This window comes from Helobdella robusta (assembly GCF_000326865.2).
Source record: "Helobdella robusta unplaced genomic scaffold HELROscaffold_2, whole genome shotgun sequence".
Lineage (NCBI taxonomy): Eukaryota > Metazoa > Annelida > Clitellata > Rhynchobdellida > Glossiphoniidae > Helobdella > Helobdella robusta.
In genome coordinates this window covers 4,891,246-4,909,939 of record NW_008704083.1, presented here as the reverse complement: position 1 = coordinate 4,909,939, position 18,694 = coordinate 4,891,246, and the positions used below count along the sequence as shown (strand labels likewise).

Sequence of the window (18,694 nt, the reverse complement as noted above, 5' to 3'; positions counted from 1 at the left end):
ATAGACTAAATGATGACTTAATGAGTTAGTGAGGTGATCGATAAAAGTGAGGTGATCAATAAGTAAAAACTAGTTCAGTAATGATGAAGTTTTCTTAAGTGCTAATATGTTTGAGGTGTCTTGTGATGAAGGTCTTTTCCTGGTATGTAGATTGGGCGACGACTTGATATTTATGTTTGCGCTGACGAAGGTTGTGTGTTGTAGTTTTGATTGGTGGTAGTAGAGGATGGATGACGTGGTTGTTGTTATTTTCTATTTTCTTGAACAGCCTTGAATCGAGTGTGTTGAATATCTGAGTGACGGTAGGATATGATGCAGGTAGGTAGTTGAAGCGAATTAATTTTTTGATGAGAGATTGTAGCTGCTGAAGTTGTTGTTGCGTGGCAAAACCAGACCAGGAGGGAGCTGCATATTTGATGCGTGAGATGATGAGTGATTCGGTGATGTCGAATAATTTGACGCCTCTGAGACCATGTGAACGGAGTGTTTTGAGTGCGTTTGAAAGCCTTTTGTGATGATGTAATTGATATGAGGTGCTATATTGAGTGTGGAGGTGAATGTGATGCCTAATATTTTTAGTTGATTTGTGCGAGTGATTGATGGGTGTTCAGGAGGTAATGTTATTTTTTTACGGCTATTGTGAATGATGAGTTCAAATGATTTATTGAGATTAAGTGAAAGATTACATCGTTTTGACCATTTTGACTTTCAAATACGAATCTAAGGAAGAACCAACCAACTATACAACACGGAAGGGATCAATCGACTACAACAGGATATAAATGCTCCCAAGAAAACAAACAGACACATCAAAACAAACACAAACAAAACAAAAAAAACATTACTTTCCTTAAACAAACCGAACCCCATACACACAGAACCGATAGACTACTCACGGAGACATGGCCAAGTTCTACAGAATTGTTGGCAATAATCAATTTAAAGTTCGTCTTTTCAATTTTCCTTACAAGAATTTTATGGAAAGTGTTCAATTTATTAAAAATAGAATTATTATCTAAATTTATCCTACAGATAGGTTTATTTCGAGTTTTTCACAAATTATTTTCAGTGCAGCTTTGGTTTATATAGCTTCTTTGACAAAGGAAATGTAGTAAATTAATTGGTGTCATTTTCTTCATCTTCTTTGTTGTCGTCACTTTCTTGTTCCTCATTGTTATTGGGGTAAGTCTTAAGGCGTCAAATTGGTAATGATCAATCAATCAATCAACCATTCAATTAAATTAGTTTGCTATTTACGCAATGTTCCTTTGTGGTTATTGGTGTGTACTAATTAGTTAGGACAGCTTCTGAAATTTTTATGTTTATTGTGTTGGTGTTTTGATGAATTTTTTGTGTTATTGTCAAAAATTTGGCGAGTTATTGGAGTTGCTGTGTTGACTGTAAGTGAGATTTTTGTGTATGCTTTGTGAGACGTCTCGATAGTTAAAGTTGTCGTCTCGTAACACCAATATACGAATCTCGTTGACACGCACAGTCGTCATTTGATTTCGTATATTATACGATTATGCTTCAATGTAGAATCGTCTTTAAGAGTTTTTTTTAGAACCATGTGGTATCTTACAGTTGTAGTATATCCTGAGTTTTGGTTGATTGGTGTAACGTTTCTTTTTATGATTTGTTTGAAGATGATTTCGTCTATTTTATGTGTCGTTGACATGATTCCTGTAACATAGGATTATGTCGTTGTCATTGTTGTTTTTGAGTATAATGTTATCATCCTGCTCTAGTCTTTGTTGAATGGTGCTTTCAATGGATGATGTTTTGTAACCATTGCTTACTATTAGTAATCTCCATCAATTGAATCGCCAAGTAGCCTACAGCATTCTTGCATATCTATTTTATCATATATCATATATACATTGTCGCCAAACACCTCCTTCGACGTATACATGACTGCTTTTTTTACTGTAGTTCAACATTACAACTTATCATCAATTTTGTCTACCAGGCAGTATAAGGTCTCAATTTTAGACCCGTTAGACACAGATTTATTCATTTTAACAATAAGCTTATCGTTTGTTGAGTAATCTCGCCTTCATGTTTTCATTTTTTCCCATATGTTATTTCATAATTACTCCATGATTATTCTATGTATATTACTTCCAACAATTGACTTGCTCTACAATAGCTTCATTTCTTGTTGCGTTATTTTTTATTTTGGTTGCGTGATGGCTTAGTGGTTAAGGTTGCACGTGCGGGGGCCGGGTTCGACAAAAATATGACAAAAAGATCCCCCCGTCAATCACATGCTTCGTGTGTGATGCGTCATTTAGCATGTATATACGATTTTTGTGCGTGTCGTTGATTTCTCTGAACCTAGGAAGAGTCTAACAGACTATTTTTTAATTTCTTCCTAAACAGATGTGGAATTCTAGACTGGAACTTGCCATGTTATGATTTTTCTATTACTCAGATGAAAAAAGTAACACTGACGTCACACATTCATGCTTTATGCAGGAAATCATCAAGTAGCAGATAAGAATTGATTGGGGTTATTATATCACTCAATTAGTCAATCAATCAATCAATCAATCAATCAATCAATCAATCAATCAATCAAAGCGCTATTTCCGCGATGTCCAACAGCGCTCCTCTGTGAATTTTGAAAACACATGGGTATTGAAATCCGCTCTTAACTTCGTAAGTAATGGAGAAGTAGTAAGAGAAGGAAGTAGAGAAGGAATTAGAGAGTTCCAGAGAAAAGGGCCAGAAAAACAAATGCAGATTTATCAAAAGAGTGTTTAACACAAGTTAAGAAAAAGTGCGAACAAGAGGACGATTGTAAACCGAGGTGTTTAGGTTCAATTAATATAATGAGGCCAGAGCAGAATGCTTCCTTCTCAACAATATAGCTTGGGGTATAGTTCAATTCCATAATGAGAGATTTCTCTGAAGTATATTGAGTTTTTGTCTATCTTTTGGGCATACAATTTAATTAATAAAATGATCTAATTTAAAGTATTCTTGTTACCAAAATTTGATTAATTCAATTTGAAAGTAAGGTATGCTGTTGATTACCCTAGTTACTTTGACATTGTATTTTATTATAAATTATTCTGAGCGTAAATTGAATTTATGTTTTTTAAATCAGAATAAATGAAGCATTTACTTATATACTTATAATGAAGTAAATGAAGTACGAAAAAAATTAGTTGATTTGTTCTTTGTCCGAGTATATGCACATCGAGCTAATATTGAAGCTGCGTACGCGGGTTTGCTCATTAAATTTTTCTCGGTTATCAACGTATCTTTTAAAAAATGGTTAGCCGTTTTTTTCGTCTGAATTTTTGCCTGATTGTTTATTTTTTAACTTTAATTTTTTGTTTCCCATTTTGTTTGTAAATTTAGAAGAGGAATGTGTCATTCTTGATTTTATTCTGATTCAGAACTTGCCTGAATTTAGAATTTGGAATTTAGTAGTTTTTCAGTTTTTCTTTTTGAAGTCGAAAATTCTGTCCTTTTGAACGTTTGCACTGCAGTCCACGTCGTCTTCTTCAACATTGCAGCGTTTCATTATCGTCCAGTTCATCTTCTTTAGGTTTCAACTTAAACTGGTTACTTACACTGAGTTGAGATATCATCATTCTGATCATTATATATATATATATATATAAGCTATAAATATATATTAAAAGCATTTTTCAAATATGCAAAATAAAAAGATGTCTATACATGTAGAATTTTAAATTATAAAAAATAAAATAAATATAACATGGCTAGCTATGCTAGTTGTTGTCATAAAAGCTTTTGAATTGTTAAATTAAAAGTTAAAACTTCAACTTGGACTTCCTATGTCTATGAGAAACATTTACTTTAATTAACAACATTAAATGTGTAAAAATTTATTTTATGGTGGATTAAGTTACTTGCTAATAGGCATTATAACAAGATTTTTGCAAGTTCTTTGTTTTATTTTGCTCAATCTTTTGGGTCACACTCGAGTTTATATCTTGCTCTTAGCTTGTCCCAGTCTCTTAGCGTTAAATAAATTTTTTGTCATCATGTGATGATAAAAAATTTTATATATCATATAAGAAATGTATACATTTTTTCAATTTGTATCAAATGAGAAATTGAATGTCAATGTATATTTATTATTTTTATGATTTTGCATTAATTAATTGATGAGTTTTTCATTTTTATGAGTATTAATTTATTAATTCAAATGTAAAGTATTTGTATAAATTGACTTATTATTTAAAAATAAACTAAATTAGTTTCTACTTTTTTCTATTTTTATGAAATATGAAATTTGGTTTTTTATTTAAAATTTTTATTTGCATTTCAATTTGTTTGCAAGATATTTTTGATAGAGAATTCTAATTAATAGAAAAATTCATATTACTTAATGTTAATTATTTAACTTATTGAATTTGAAAATTGAAAATTTTATTGAAGACCGTTAAAATTGAAATGGACTATTTGTTTGAAAACAAATTATATGTCATTGCAGGGGAATGAAGCTTCACTACCTATGGAATTATGCTCCACATGTGAGTTTAAAGATGGGCTTCCACTTTTTTTAACATATATACTTGAATGTTGATGTGAGAGGCTGAACGTTATTTCATCTCTGTATGTGTTAATGAATCATGTTTGTTAACAATACACAGAATCTTTTGTAGGTATTTTGATATGAATATATTGAAAATGCAGTATATTTCTTGATATTTTCTAGTTTATCACTGAAAGGATGATTATTCAATCTATCTTACATCTAGCAAATAGAACAGCTGATACTCCTTTTTATGTTTTGTTGTTATTATCATCAAATCCTCTTCATTTTACTGGTTATGTATTGTTCTGCTTTTTAAATGGTTTTCAATTGTTTAAATTAACATTGATTTCTTCTATGTTGTCTATGTATGTCTTTTGTTGCAAGATCTTATCAACAAAAGCCTTTTTTGATTCAACATGTTGAAACTTCATTAATAATTTTTTCAACAAGATTGCATCATTTGAAGTAAACATTTACTTCATCTGTTTATGTTGCATGTTTACCACCCTCTTTTTCATCTTCATTCAGTCATTTGTTGCAGGCCAACTGCATATTGCCTGGTGTTATTGTAGTTGATCATTTATTATTCAGTAGACATAATGGTTGCTGAATGCTGATGTTAAGCATGTAATTGCTATGTTCTGCTGTTTATCTCTTCAGTGCCTATCTACCACTTCACTATTTTAATGCTCATTCTACAACAGTCCAGCACTTTAATTTTTCTGTTTTGTTAGCTGCTTTAAAACGTTTTTGTAACATATTTAATTAATTCAAATATGACCATAAAGATGTATAATTGCTTCAAAATCTTAAACACATTTGAATTTTGTTTATTTGGTTTTCAGTCTCATATGAGTAGCTATCAGTTTGTTAGGAAGTTCTGGATAAGTTCTCACCTAAATTAAAAAACTGGGTGATGAATTCATCACACACACACATGCATTCTCCTAGTTTTGTATATCATAAATAGAATATGACTTAAACCAGTTAGATCATTTTTCATTGATTCATTTATTTAATTTATGAGTATTTTTATGGCTATAATTTAAAAATTCAAATTAATATATTTATCATAAAGTCCAAAACTATTTATTTAATTGAGATATCATAATTAATTATATAATTTTTTAAATTTTATGATTAGCCCAATGCATATCCTTTTATGGCAGCCGATATTCTTCTGTATAATCATAATCTAAAAAATTTAGTTGGGAGTTTATTATTGTTTATTAATTCCCAATAACCACTTTCAAACGCAAACACCACCCATCTTCTAAATATTTTTCAATATTGCCTCGTGCACTTGATATCTTGATTCTATGTTGCAACTTTATTATGCTCTGGAGTAGTTTTAATGATATGAGAGCTGTTTGTTTAACATATAACACTAAATGATGAATGCGCCTGTTTGCATATTGACTCAAGTGAATGCTTCATATCTTCTATTGGTTCATACTGATCAGTGATCACCAACTGTTTTAAGAATATATAACTTAACAAATTTAACTCTCCAAGGAGATTTTTTTTGTTTTGCCCTTATTTTAGTTGCAATGTAGTAACACATAGTACATAGTAACACCGAAAAATGATTGCTAATATTTGTGCAGCATAAACGTGTGTGTATGTATTTATGTACTTGTGTATTTATATGTATATATGTAGAATTACCTATGTACTTTATTTATGGATTAATATATGGGTCTGATACATTGGTTCTTGCAAAATAATTTGAATAGTGTAGATAACATTTGCCAATTGTGTTTGTATGTTAGATGGGGGTTATGAGGAGATTTAAGGGTTGATCAGATGTATTCATTGGTGTTTGTTAGATTCAGTAAATATCTGTTAGTCATGCTTGTTACTTGTTATGTTGCAGGAGGTGTTATGAGACTTTAAATATTGAGGAGTGCTTGCTCATTTGGAGATTTGAAGTGCTTTGCCAGATTAAACTGACAGTAAATTTAGAAATGTTGTTCTATTTTTTTTAATTCTTTTAAAGAGTGATAATTTTTCTATATGTTCATCATATATATATATATATATATATATATATATATATATATATATATATATATATATATATTGTAAACTTTTGATTGATATAGATTTTATTTACACCTTAAGCAATTATAATTAAAGGTTTATATACACACATAAGTCAAGCAGGCAATTTCATGTTGTCTTGTGTTAAATATTTATCAATATTATTTCTCCTTTGAAAGCGCAGTAAATATTTCTTTTTTTGGTGGGCTAATTGCCTTTTAATGTTTTTAGGATGTTTTTATCCTCTTTTGTTTTTATTACTATTGTTGAAGCAACTGTTGTTGTGACTTAACATTAATTAACTTTTGAATTTATCTACTTTCTTGGCTACAATAGATATATATATAAGCACAGGCAGCAGTTTGTTAGATTGCTGCATTGATTGGATGTCAGACGGTTCTGATGTCTGCAGATTCAATTTCTATTTATGGCCCCATTTCCAGTCCTGATAGTTACTTTGGGCATTCTCCCCACCAAGCTGATGGTGGTCATTATAACGGGGCTGACTTGATGATGATGTCACTACGTAGGCCTGGTTAAGTTGTGGCTAGCTCTGTGCTCATGTGCTGAAATCTTAATTTTTGCTTGTAGTAATTTTATTGAGACCAAAATTAAACTAGTTTGTAAAAAATATTTGATAATACACATGAAAGTCTTAAAATTATTAATAATGATAATAATATGAAACTTGGTGATAGATTGATGTGAATATATCATTTTATCATTAAATGACTATTTGTTTCAAGAAATAAGAGAAATATGTTTATGAGGAAAGTGTTTCCAAAACTTTTTAATTGTTTCATAACCAAAAAATGTATATACATACATACATATACATTTCATAATGCTTGCACAAGGTATTATTATACGTTGATTACTAAGGAGTACAAGATAAAGCAGCATTATATATAATGGATAAGTAAATTTTCAACATTAGAAAATATTTTGAAATGAAATGAAAATGCAATGGAAAGAAATAAAATGTTAACTTTGAAAAGGAGCAAGATGCAAATAATTCTTTGAATTTGAAAGAACAAATGAAAATTATGCAAAACTTGAATGGAATATAAATATAATTTACTCATTTATTTACATTATCATTGTACTTTCTATCATTAAATATACATTTGACAGGTCACATTAGTTTTTAATAACCAGTGGACACTGATGTTTGTACATGCTTCTTAATGACAGCTAATTGCAGGGTGACAAACTTTGATATAAATACTCTGTTTTTTTTTATTTTAAAAGCTGAAATTTTATGTATTTTGACTTTTATTTCACTAAAACGTTTAGATAAACTGACATGATCATGGGAGCAAAATACTAACACCTTTCTCTTTCTCTCTCACTTTCTTTCTCTTTTTCTCTCTCTCTTTCAGAAACAACCTTTTTAATGCTTTTTTTTTTTATTTTGAAAAATCAATTTGTGCAATGTTAAAACGTGATTCAGTTTCATTATCCAGTATGTTTGATAATAGCTATCAATTTCCATTAAATATTTGTATTGCATTATTTGTACATAAAACTCAACATTTGTCCAATCAACTTCCTTGCCTGTATTTTATTAAAGTTTACCAATGCTTTTTTGAAAGTATTCGTTTCTTCCATTTTGATTTAATGTTTAAGAGGTTTGGTGTTAATATTGATGGGTAGATATTTATTTAAGCCATTTTTATAATCAATTTCAAATTAATTTACAATTAAGTTTTTTATTTGTTATCTATTTTTCAATTAATTAATTTATTTATTTATTTATTTTCGATTTCAATTAATTAATGAAACAAAGGTTGTATTAATCATTTTTTTCTTTGCTTTAATAACACTGAACATGTTCATGGTTATGTTGAACTTAGTAATTATAAAATTATTAAGAAAACTGCAGAAAATGATAAGGATAATTTATGTTTTGAGATAAAGACTGTCTTGGTGGTAAGTATTTTTGATTATTTTCTTGGTAGTAATCTTCATGCATCTTTGATCTGGTGTGATCAAAACATCCAACAACAATGATGATGATGATGATGATGATGATGAGATTGATAAATACTCTTTAAGCAGCATGAAGTGTTTGTTATATATATCTATATGTACCCACTAGCAGCAAACCATTAAGAATATGACTCTTCACATTCACACATACTTGAATTTTACAAGGCATTAGTATCCACAAGTGCTCCTCTAATGATCATCTTTGTTTCCGTCTTCTAGGTGGTTGCAGTTTTCTGTTGTACCTCTAGGTAATATATTACTACTCACATAGACACAGACGCATGTGTTTTGGGGTATATGTATGTGTTTTTGTTCATGTTGGTGTTCATATGTATTAATAACGTTTTATAAACAATTTGTACACGTACGCATTGTGACTTTTTAAAATGTGCATAAATGGTTTTGTGTTGTTTTTGTTAAAAGTACTAAATAATTTAAATCAAGAAATTTTTTTTGTTTGGTTACATTTTTAATGGTTTTAAAATTGTAACATGAGGTACTTTTAAGAACCCAATAAACCATGTTATTTGAGTGGTAAATAAAATTTATGCTCAGTTTATGTGCCTGACTGTACATACGTATATGTATATTACAATTATTTATATATATATATATATATATATATACGCATTTGTGTAGGTGCGTACGTGCGTGCATGTGTGCATGCGTGTGTGTGAATGTGTATAAGGTGTATCAAAATTGTATAAAATTATTTTAACTAATCTTTTTCGTTTATAAATATCAATTGATTTGATAGATACATATTTACAGGATAGATACATATTTGCACATATTTGCTCGTGACCTAAAAAAAAATTAAACACATTTAATTTATTGAGCTTGCACATTTTTAATGTCATATTTTTTTATATTTCTGAATTAGCAATGTATTGTTAATACAGGCATCTAACTTGAACAAACTACCGTTCTGCTGTTTTCATCATGTAATGTGGTGTAAAGTAGAAATGCATGTACTATTTATTGTGCATGTGAATCCGGCCAACATGCAATCACCTAATTCCGTTAATCATTTCGATTGCACAGATTCAATGTATATATGAGGTATTTGATTGAGGATAAATGCTGTACTAGTTTTTTCAGCTTCATATTGGCTGTTGCTACCCTTGTTGTTGGATTTTCGCAATTAATCTTACTTCTACAAAATGTTATTATTTTTTGTGACATTCAGAATTGTCTTCTGAGAATCAAATTATTTTTATTTGTATTAAATTTATTGTTATTAATAACATAACTGGAACAGAAGCCAGTTGTAAATATTTTAAACTCCACATTTTATATCAAGAGTTGTTCTTGATGTGACTGTCACTTTTATGGTGCAATAATTGTTTCAAATAGGAGTAGGAATGGAAGGATGTGCTTGTGGCCTGCCAGGGAGATGATGAAGATGACCATAGAATATTACATTTGATAATGATGATGATGATGATATGTTCAAATCATGCAACTCATCCGTCATTATGTTTACTTATTATGATTTGAATATTTATTCCTCATTATGATTTGAATTTTTATTGCTCTCTATTAGCATGGCTGTACTTTGATGTAAAAGGATTCTCATCTAACTGAATTTCTTATATGATGTTGGTGAAAAACATGACGATGAATGATAATATAATTTTGTTAACGTCCCAACAACAAATGTTATTGATATAAATCACAAATACTCACCACCATTAACAGACCAGCTTTCATGGCCATCATTCATTGTTGGCTATATTGACTGGCCGTTTGTTTTTAAATGTTTTTTAGAATGTCATTTTTCATTCCTAATGTCTAAACAGGTATAAAAATGTATTGTCATTGTAATCACTGAAACGATGAACTATCCAGTGCACAGTTGCACACAGTGTTGTTGTTGTTGCTGTTGTTGTTGTGATAGTACTGTTGTGTTTGTACTCTCAGGCTAATTGTTGCTCCTGTTCACTATACTATTTCATACTATATTCAGTCATTCTTTTATGATACATTTATGTATACAAAATATTGGATCGTCATCATCGTTACAATTATAGTTTTCATAAATTTTGTATTTAGTAGATATTTCTTAATTATATCCCAGCATGATTGCTGCAGTAAGCCAATGAACCACATTAGAACCAATTAGTTATGTTATCATTGGTGCTGTTTCAATACTAAGTTGGGATCATGGTTGCAAACATCTGCTTTTGCACAATGCCTTTTCTGCCCTTCTAATTTAGTAGTATATTTTGGCTATCTGGATATGTACATTGTTACATTGTACATGTGTAACCATTTTTTCCATTTTTGCTTTGAATAATTATTCTACAATTATCACGAGACGAATAATATAGTCTTGAAAAATGAAAGTATTTCATTGTAAATATATTTTTATTAAAGTTATTAATTATTAGCTATTTAATAATTCAAATCAATGTGTTTTATTGTTGAGTTAATGAAAGCTACTGTCGTCTTCTTCAAATTTTGTTTGTACTAAAACTTATGATAAAAACAAAATTAGAAAGAACTAGTGTTTAATAATTTTGTATTTATTAATTTTAGATAAAATTTTTTGTTACCAAATTAAATATTTCTGCAAAGGTTTGTTAGATTATTCACATAAATTAAAACCAAATGATTTAATGTTTAGTATCCTGCTGGTTCGTCTGTTATTGTGCATGTGTTTAGTCTATTAATTACATTTTCATCTATTCTTATCTCTACATTCAAGTTATTTATTTCAATATTCTTTTCTATTTTCTAATAACAATGTGTTTGTGTACAGTCTCACATCACTCTTTCTCTTTTTCACACTCTCACTCTCACACACACACACACACACACACACAGTAGTGGATCAACAAATTCTTACCCCTGTACATTTATACTAACGTACTAGTGGATACAAGTCAACTATATATATATATATATATATATATATATATATATATATATATATATTCGTTCCTTGTTTTCATTTCATTCCATGGAACCTGTCTGCACTACAAATGTTTACTTGACAACAGCAATAAAATTTCATAATTTTCAATGTTGCTTTTTAATTGCATGTTTGTTTCAGGTGGCAGTTGGTTTTATGCTTTGTTTCGTTCTGTTTCTTTTTTTTCTGTTACTCTTCCTCTCTGATGTTACTTCATTTTCGTATCACTCACATGTTACATATTTAATCTGGAATAAGTATAGACTCGTTGATCAAATTATATTTGTTATCAAAATTTTTTTTTTTTGTCAACACAGTTTTTTTAAAACAATTTAATTTAACTACATCGTAATTATTTCCGTTATATTCTGCTAAACTGCCTCTTCAAAATTTTGATTCGTAATTTTCTACATTAAAATTTAATATTAACTTTTTATAACCTTGCACTGTTAGCAACATTTAGTTAAATGATTCATCATGTTTTTGGTCCCCAACCTCAATTTTGACATTATATGAAGGTGTTTTTTTCTATGATACTCTTGTTTGAATTTCTTGTGTAATTTCATGGTTACATAAGGTGTAAAGTATTGCTTACTTAAATTGTTTTTAAGAGAATCTAGCTAACTTTGGCTAATTTTGAATCATATTGATTTCTTATCTGAGAATACTTTGCTATTGTGTATTTATTATATTCAGACCCATCGCGCTTACAGTAACTGAGAATAAAATCAATTATAATATGTATGATTTATAAGATGTTTGGAATGAGGTGGCCAACTTTTATGTGCCAACAAATTATTCTCCAATAATAAGTACACTCTATGTCAGAACAACTGCAGTTGGGATGGTTTGGAAATAAGTAGGTACATTTTCGTCGTTCACTTCACACACACTCACGCATACACATTATTTGAAAAATTAGGTTTGCACGTTCGTTTTGTTGTATTCTTTAATTAGTAAACAAATTTTTGAATATTATATCTTTCAGATAACTTTAGCCAATATTTTTTAAACTACTTTGCTGTATTTATTTCAGAGTAGCTATTCATTTATAGTTTTGAATGTGAAGGCTTGCCATTACAAAATGTTTAACATTAAAGGGTCATCAAAAATTACATAGAGGTGCAACATTTGTTGGAAATGGTGAATTGCCCAGGCTCAAATCTTCTTGATGCCCCTCTTAGTGAGACATGCCTACCCACCCACTGATGAATAACATCAATGGGTGGGTAGGCATGAAAGTAAGATGACTGCCACATTATACATTCTGTGATAATTATTATTAACCTACCTTACAGCCAGTCTTTTTTTTGTTTCCATGCAAACTATCTAAGTTTTTAGCACTTCTAATGCTATCTCTCATCACACATGACACAGTTTCTCCCTACTACTGTTTAGTTAGTTCACTTTTAGTTTTTGTTAATTAATGCAAACCAACAACAAGTGTTTATAGCAGCTTCAATCATCATTATCATTGAAGGCATTATCAACATTTATTTGATAATCCTGCTAGACAGATGTGTGTTTTTCTGTACATTAAATTGTTAATAGTTCACCTTAGACCGATAACAAAATCTACAGTAAAGACATTAGTGTTGTGGAAGCATCGTACATATTTGATAATACTTTATATGTTAATTAAGATTTATAACGAGTCTTTTTTTTATATTTTTCCATCTTTATTGCTCATAAAGCATCGCAGACTATGCAAAAACCACAAAAAAACATTTATGCAATATAAACGAAGTTGTTTCTGTATTGCAGAAAAGTTACACGAATGTAAAAACTTGTTATAACTGCTCGAATTGTGCATAACTTTGAACACTGCCACGTTACATGCCTGATGCTGTTTTTCTAACATAAAAGTGGACTCGACAATTGCTTCCTTCGTATGATGTACAAAAATGATGCGGTTATGTAACTATAACAATGCCCAGATCTGAGATGGACTCACATTGCTCTCTCTCGTTCAGTTAGGAAAACGTTATAATTAATTCTGCATTATTAAACATAGAATAGCATTGCATTGGTTCTTGCATGTCTGTCCCTTCTTTGATGTTTTTTTTTCGTTTTTTAATTGTGTTGCATGTCTTTGCAGGTGCACATTACAAAGATATCTGGTTGGATTAATGATTTTTTTTCCAGGCAATTACGTGCCATAGCCACATGAGCTTGTAAATTTTTAAATACTTTGAAATATTTCTGTCAGCTGATAATTTGAAAAATTGTGGCATTCTTTAGACTGTTTTGATTAATTTCGCTTATTCATAAACCATGTCATAGACTTTTATTACATATGTGGTTGCCCTTATATACAGTTACAGCTTGGTAGTTTTTATTTATCTGTTCACACATTCTTGTTTTCCCATGTAAAAATTGATATATTTTTTCTGAAAAATCAATAAAGAAATAATTTTTCAGGTTGGCACGATAAGAACTGCTCAGCCTCTGCATAACAAATCACAAACACATCTTGCCTCATCAGTCTACATGGGACTTCTTCGTGCAGGATAATTTCACTCCTCTGAACATATAATTTTAACAATTTGTTAAGGTCACTGCAATGCATAATTGAGTCATATTTATTTGAAAGTTCCTTACAGGCTCACAAATTACTTTTCAAATTTCGCTTTTTGTTTTTTGTCTAAAATTATCATTCACGCGCATTTCTGCGTTCATTCATATCGTTAAAATTTCTTATTGAAAAAATATTTCTGGAAAAATAATGATGATGCGATTCATTCCAAACCACTTGCTTAGATTCACTTGTCTCTTGAGTCTATCTCTGACTGAGGTTTCCTACCTGGTTATTTCCTTCTGTAAATCTTATCTCTGCCGAGCACTCTAAAGTTAGGAGGTTTAAAACCAGCTCAGATGTTAAAAAGATGTCCCATAATACGGTGGATATTGCAAATATATTATGGTGGAGATCTGATCATTTTGTTTTCTTATGCTCAGTTCGTTGCCTGCTGCTGTCATGTTTTGGTTAATAATGTCTAATAATGATAACAATATTTCTTCTTGAAAACATGACAGAGGAGAAAGAAGAGTGATGAGTGATGATAATGACGTGAGCCGAATACATTAACAAAATATTCCAGCATATTAAATGACAGATGTGAAAGGGCATGCAGTATTTAGTTGCATCCATTTCAAACATTTCTCTGTTTTTCCTTTCATTATTTTTCCAACGTTATTTTTTCAATGCTTCAAAATTGTAAAAGTATTTTGAAAATAAAAGAGGAAGAGAATTCAAATATCAAAATATTGTTTTGGTGTAGTTAATTATTAGTTGTTAATAGAATGTAGTGGAAAATATGTAAAATTATTATTAATAAATAAACACAATTTAGCTGATTTCTTGAAGTTTACATTTAAACTCATAGTTAATGAAAACATTTTTAAACATTTGCACCTTCATTATTTAATATATATATATATATATATATATATATATATATATATATATATATATGTGTGTGTGTGTGTGTGTGTGTGTGTGTGCGTGCGCGTGCGTGTGTGTTTATTCATTTGTGTAATAATTAATTTTTATCTGTGAATCCATAAATATTTGACCTGTGTAAGGGAAGTTATTGATTACGTATAACTAAGTCATTAATTGGCTGGCATGCTTTTCTTGTTCTGTTTTTAATGAATACTCTTATCACAATTCCCTGCAACGTGATGTTTTAGTAGACTTTACATGCTTCTGAAATCTGATTTAATCTCATTTTATATTGTCGTCTGTCCATGAAAAAATTGATACAGCCATTGATTCGTAGCTTCCCGCGTTTATTGGTATCGCAGAAATTTTGTTATTATTCGTTAAGGCTACTTGCATCAATTAATGGAGGATTGTATTGGTAAATTTCAGCAAGGCAAATAATACCATGCACTGGCTGACGTGTGTGTAACGAGTGGTTTGTACGTGGTGTATGTAGGTGTGTATGGTAGGTACACACTTATGTATGCGAGTTTGTAGGTACGTCTTCACATACAAACTATATCTAGTATGCCACTGTATACGCTTATGCGTGAGAAACTGTTTATTAAATGAAATATTTTTTATGTATAATGGTTGGTTATATTTACTTATTAGTTTTTCTATGTAATTTATAATCATTGGTTTATTGGCTTATTCATTCATTTATCCATCATTAGAATAAAATGATCATCATGTTTGTATAGCATGTCATCTGCCTACTCACCACCCACGTTGCATGTCGTGCAATTAAAACTATTGAATAGGGAGCGTATGCATTTTCCTGTTATTGTTATTGAAAGGCATTGTTCCCTTGTTTATACTGTCTCTTTCTTTATCACATCCATTCATATTTAGGTTGCTGATGCTACATGTGGCGTATGTTGTAATGATAATTATGATGATAGTGATAACAATAATAATGGTGATGATGTTTTCATGCTTGCTTATGTCTAGAATCATTTGACTAAAAATTCGAAAATTTTTATGAAAATTTTTATGAAAATTTTTTAGTAATTTCACAAATTATTTTAATTCAAAGTATCATTTGCATTGTTTTAATCTGTGATGATCTTAAAAATAATAACAATTATTATCAATGTTACTATTATTATTTTCCAACTAAAGTTGGTCGATGAATTTGTTTGCAGTCGATGTGGAAGAGATTAAACGACTCGGCAAGAGGTTCCGGAAGTTGGACTTGGATGGTTCAGGCTCCTTGAGCATTGATGAGTTCATGAGTCTTCCTGAACTGAAACAGAACCCCCTAGTGCAGCGTGTCATCGAAATATTTGACACCGATGGTAATGGCGAGGTCGACTTCAAAGGTAGAGTTCAACTGTCTAACAGATTCTAGTTCATTAATCTAACCAAAACATTTTCATGTAAATTTTAAATTGTCCATGTTTCATCAGTTTGTGTAATCTTACAAACGCGGCTCCATTAATTTTTAAATAAATTTGTCACTACAGAATTCATCGAAGGAGTTTCACTGTTCAGTGTGAAGGGTGACAAATTATCCAAGCTCAAATGTCAGTTTATTATTATTTCACTTTCATGGCTTTTCATTCATTTCAGCATTCATGTGGTGTATGTCTTTAAACTTGAACATCATGTGATTGATGTTAACAGTGGTGGAATCATGGAATACACATTTTATTATTGCATTGTGTTGAAAATATTCAAACTCTTGCTGCTGTTATGAGTCCACTGCGTGTGGATCCTCTTTTGCTGCCATGTTTAAAATTGCAATCAGATGTGAACTTTCTGTTACTTAAATAATTTTGTTACAATTGCATCAATAATTCTTTTTTCTGTAACATCATTAATTTTGTTAAAATTATTCTAATAAATACTTGTATTTGCTTCACTTACGACAAAACTCTGCAAAAGTTTTCCTTTTTTGCTTACGTGCAAGTTTATGATGCTAATAAACAATTTTTTGCTATTTAAAAATGGTTGTAGGCCAGCGAACTGCTGCAAACATAAGTGAGGTTGTTATTCTTGTGTGTAGCAAGTATAACAGCATTGATATTTAGAAGAAAAAAGAGTAGTAGTAGATATGAACGCACAGACAATAATGAAATGAAATCTGCAGTTGCATTTAAGATATACGATATCGACCGAGATGGCTTCATATCGAATGGAGAACTCTTCCAAGTCCTGAAAATGATGGTTGGCAACAATCTGAAGGATAGCCAGTTACAACAAATTGTCGACAAGACAATTATCAATGCTGACAAAGATGGAGATGGAAAAATCTCTTTTGATGAATTTTGTGCTGTTAGTAGTATCCACTAAAATTTATTTTTCAATTAACATTAGTTTGGCTGAAACGAATTCTATGATTTGGCTTTTGAGAAATTCATTTTATACTCACATAATAATAATAATATAATGATAATTTTATAATTTTGTAAGATTTTAGATTTAAATTGCTACTCAAGAATAGATCAATGTGATTTTAAACTAATATACAAACGTTTAAATTTGAAAACGTAGGTCGTAGGCAACATGGATGTTCATAAAAAGATGGTTGTAGACGTATGAGGATGTCGTCACCTTCTTCAACCTGCTACTCATCGCCCAACAAGCATCATCATCGTCATCATCATACCATTCTCATCATTTTCACAATTAATTATTATTATTATTTATTATTATTATTATTAATTTCTATTGATATACGAGAAAAATATCTGATACTCTCATAAATTGGTTTCACGTGTCCAAATCTTCATCACTGATACCATTCATGTATAGCGTTATGATAGTCAATAATAACATCATCTCGATCTTGATGCATCCTCTTATAAAGTACTGCTACAAATACTACTGTTTTTTTTATTACTACCACTACCACTGTTACTACTACTACTACTAATAATAATAATAATTATTATTATATAATAATAATAATTATAATTAATCATACAAAACCACTCCCGTCATTGAGACTGCTTATGAACATTATGCATTTATTATCGTTATGAGTTTTCTTTCATTTCAATTTCGTTTTTTTTTCTCGTCCGACGTTTTTTTTATATTTAGTGACAGCAAAAATGCCAGTAAAAATGTGAAAATGATGTTTATTAATTAATTAATTAGTTTATTTATTTATTCCTTTCATTAATTTTTTTTGTAACCTCCTTTGTGACATTTATTTTTATTGGTTCACTATACTTACTGCCCGGGAGTGACTGAGAAAGATATATCATGTTTTTTTTTGTTTTTTTTTTTTTTTATCTTTGCTAAATTCGTTATTTATTTATTGATATGTTTTCAATCCATGTTTGATGAAGAAATTGGAGTTAAAAATTGTTATTTTTGTGGTTCATCTTTATGAATCGTGTACTTCTTTTCATTGAGATAGGGGTTTTCTGGGTTGAAAGTTGATGCCATCGTCGTTTGTTACGAAAATGTACAGAGTAGAATTAGTTGGTAACACGCTATTGAGTTATCATGCACGTTGGAATCTCTATTGATTTGTTGCGTTGATATGTGCGCTTGTAATTGAAATTGGGACTCGAGTGGCATTTTTTAATGAAAAAAATGAACAAAACGTTTTTTGCTCACTTTGTTGTTTTACAGTTTACCCAAACTTATATATTTTAAAAATAAAATATCTTGGAATATCATGCTATTTTTTTATCTTCATCCTGTATGTTCTGCTACTTCATTCAAATTTTAAATTTTTCAGATTAATATTTTTCAAGATCATTTTCAATATCATTATTAAACT

General features: G+C 29.9%; 1 protein-coding gene across 1 annotated transcript; it reads left to right on the top strand.

Moving 5' to 3' along the window:
• Positions 1-4,462: 4,462 nt before the first annotated feature.
• On the top strand, positions 4,463-17,502 carry HELRODRAFT_65068 (hypothetical protein; the record flags this gene model as incomplete). Its single annotated transcript, XM_009017379.1, has 5 exons — positions 4,463-4,514; positions 16,104-16,280; positions 16,425-16,484; positions 17,051-17,235; positions 17,455-17,502. The coding sequence occupies 5 exons, from the start codon at positions 4,463-4,465 to the stop codon at positions 17,500-17,502; spliced, it is 522 nt and encodes a 173-aa protein (XP_009015627.1).
• Positions 17,503-18,694: the final 1,192 nt, after the last annotated feature.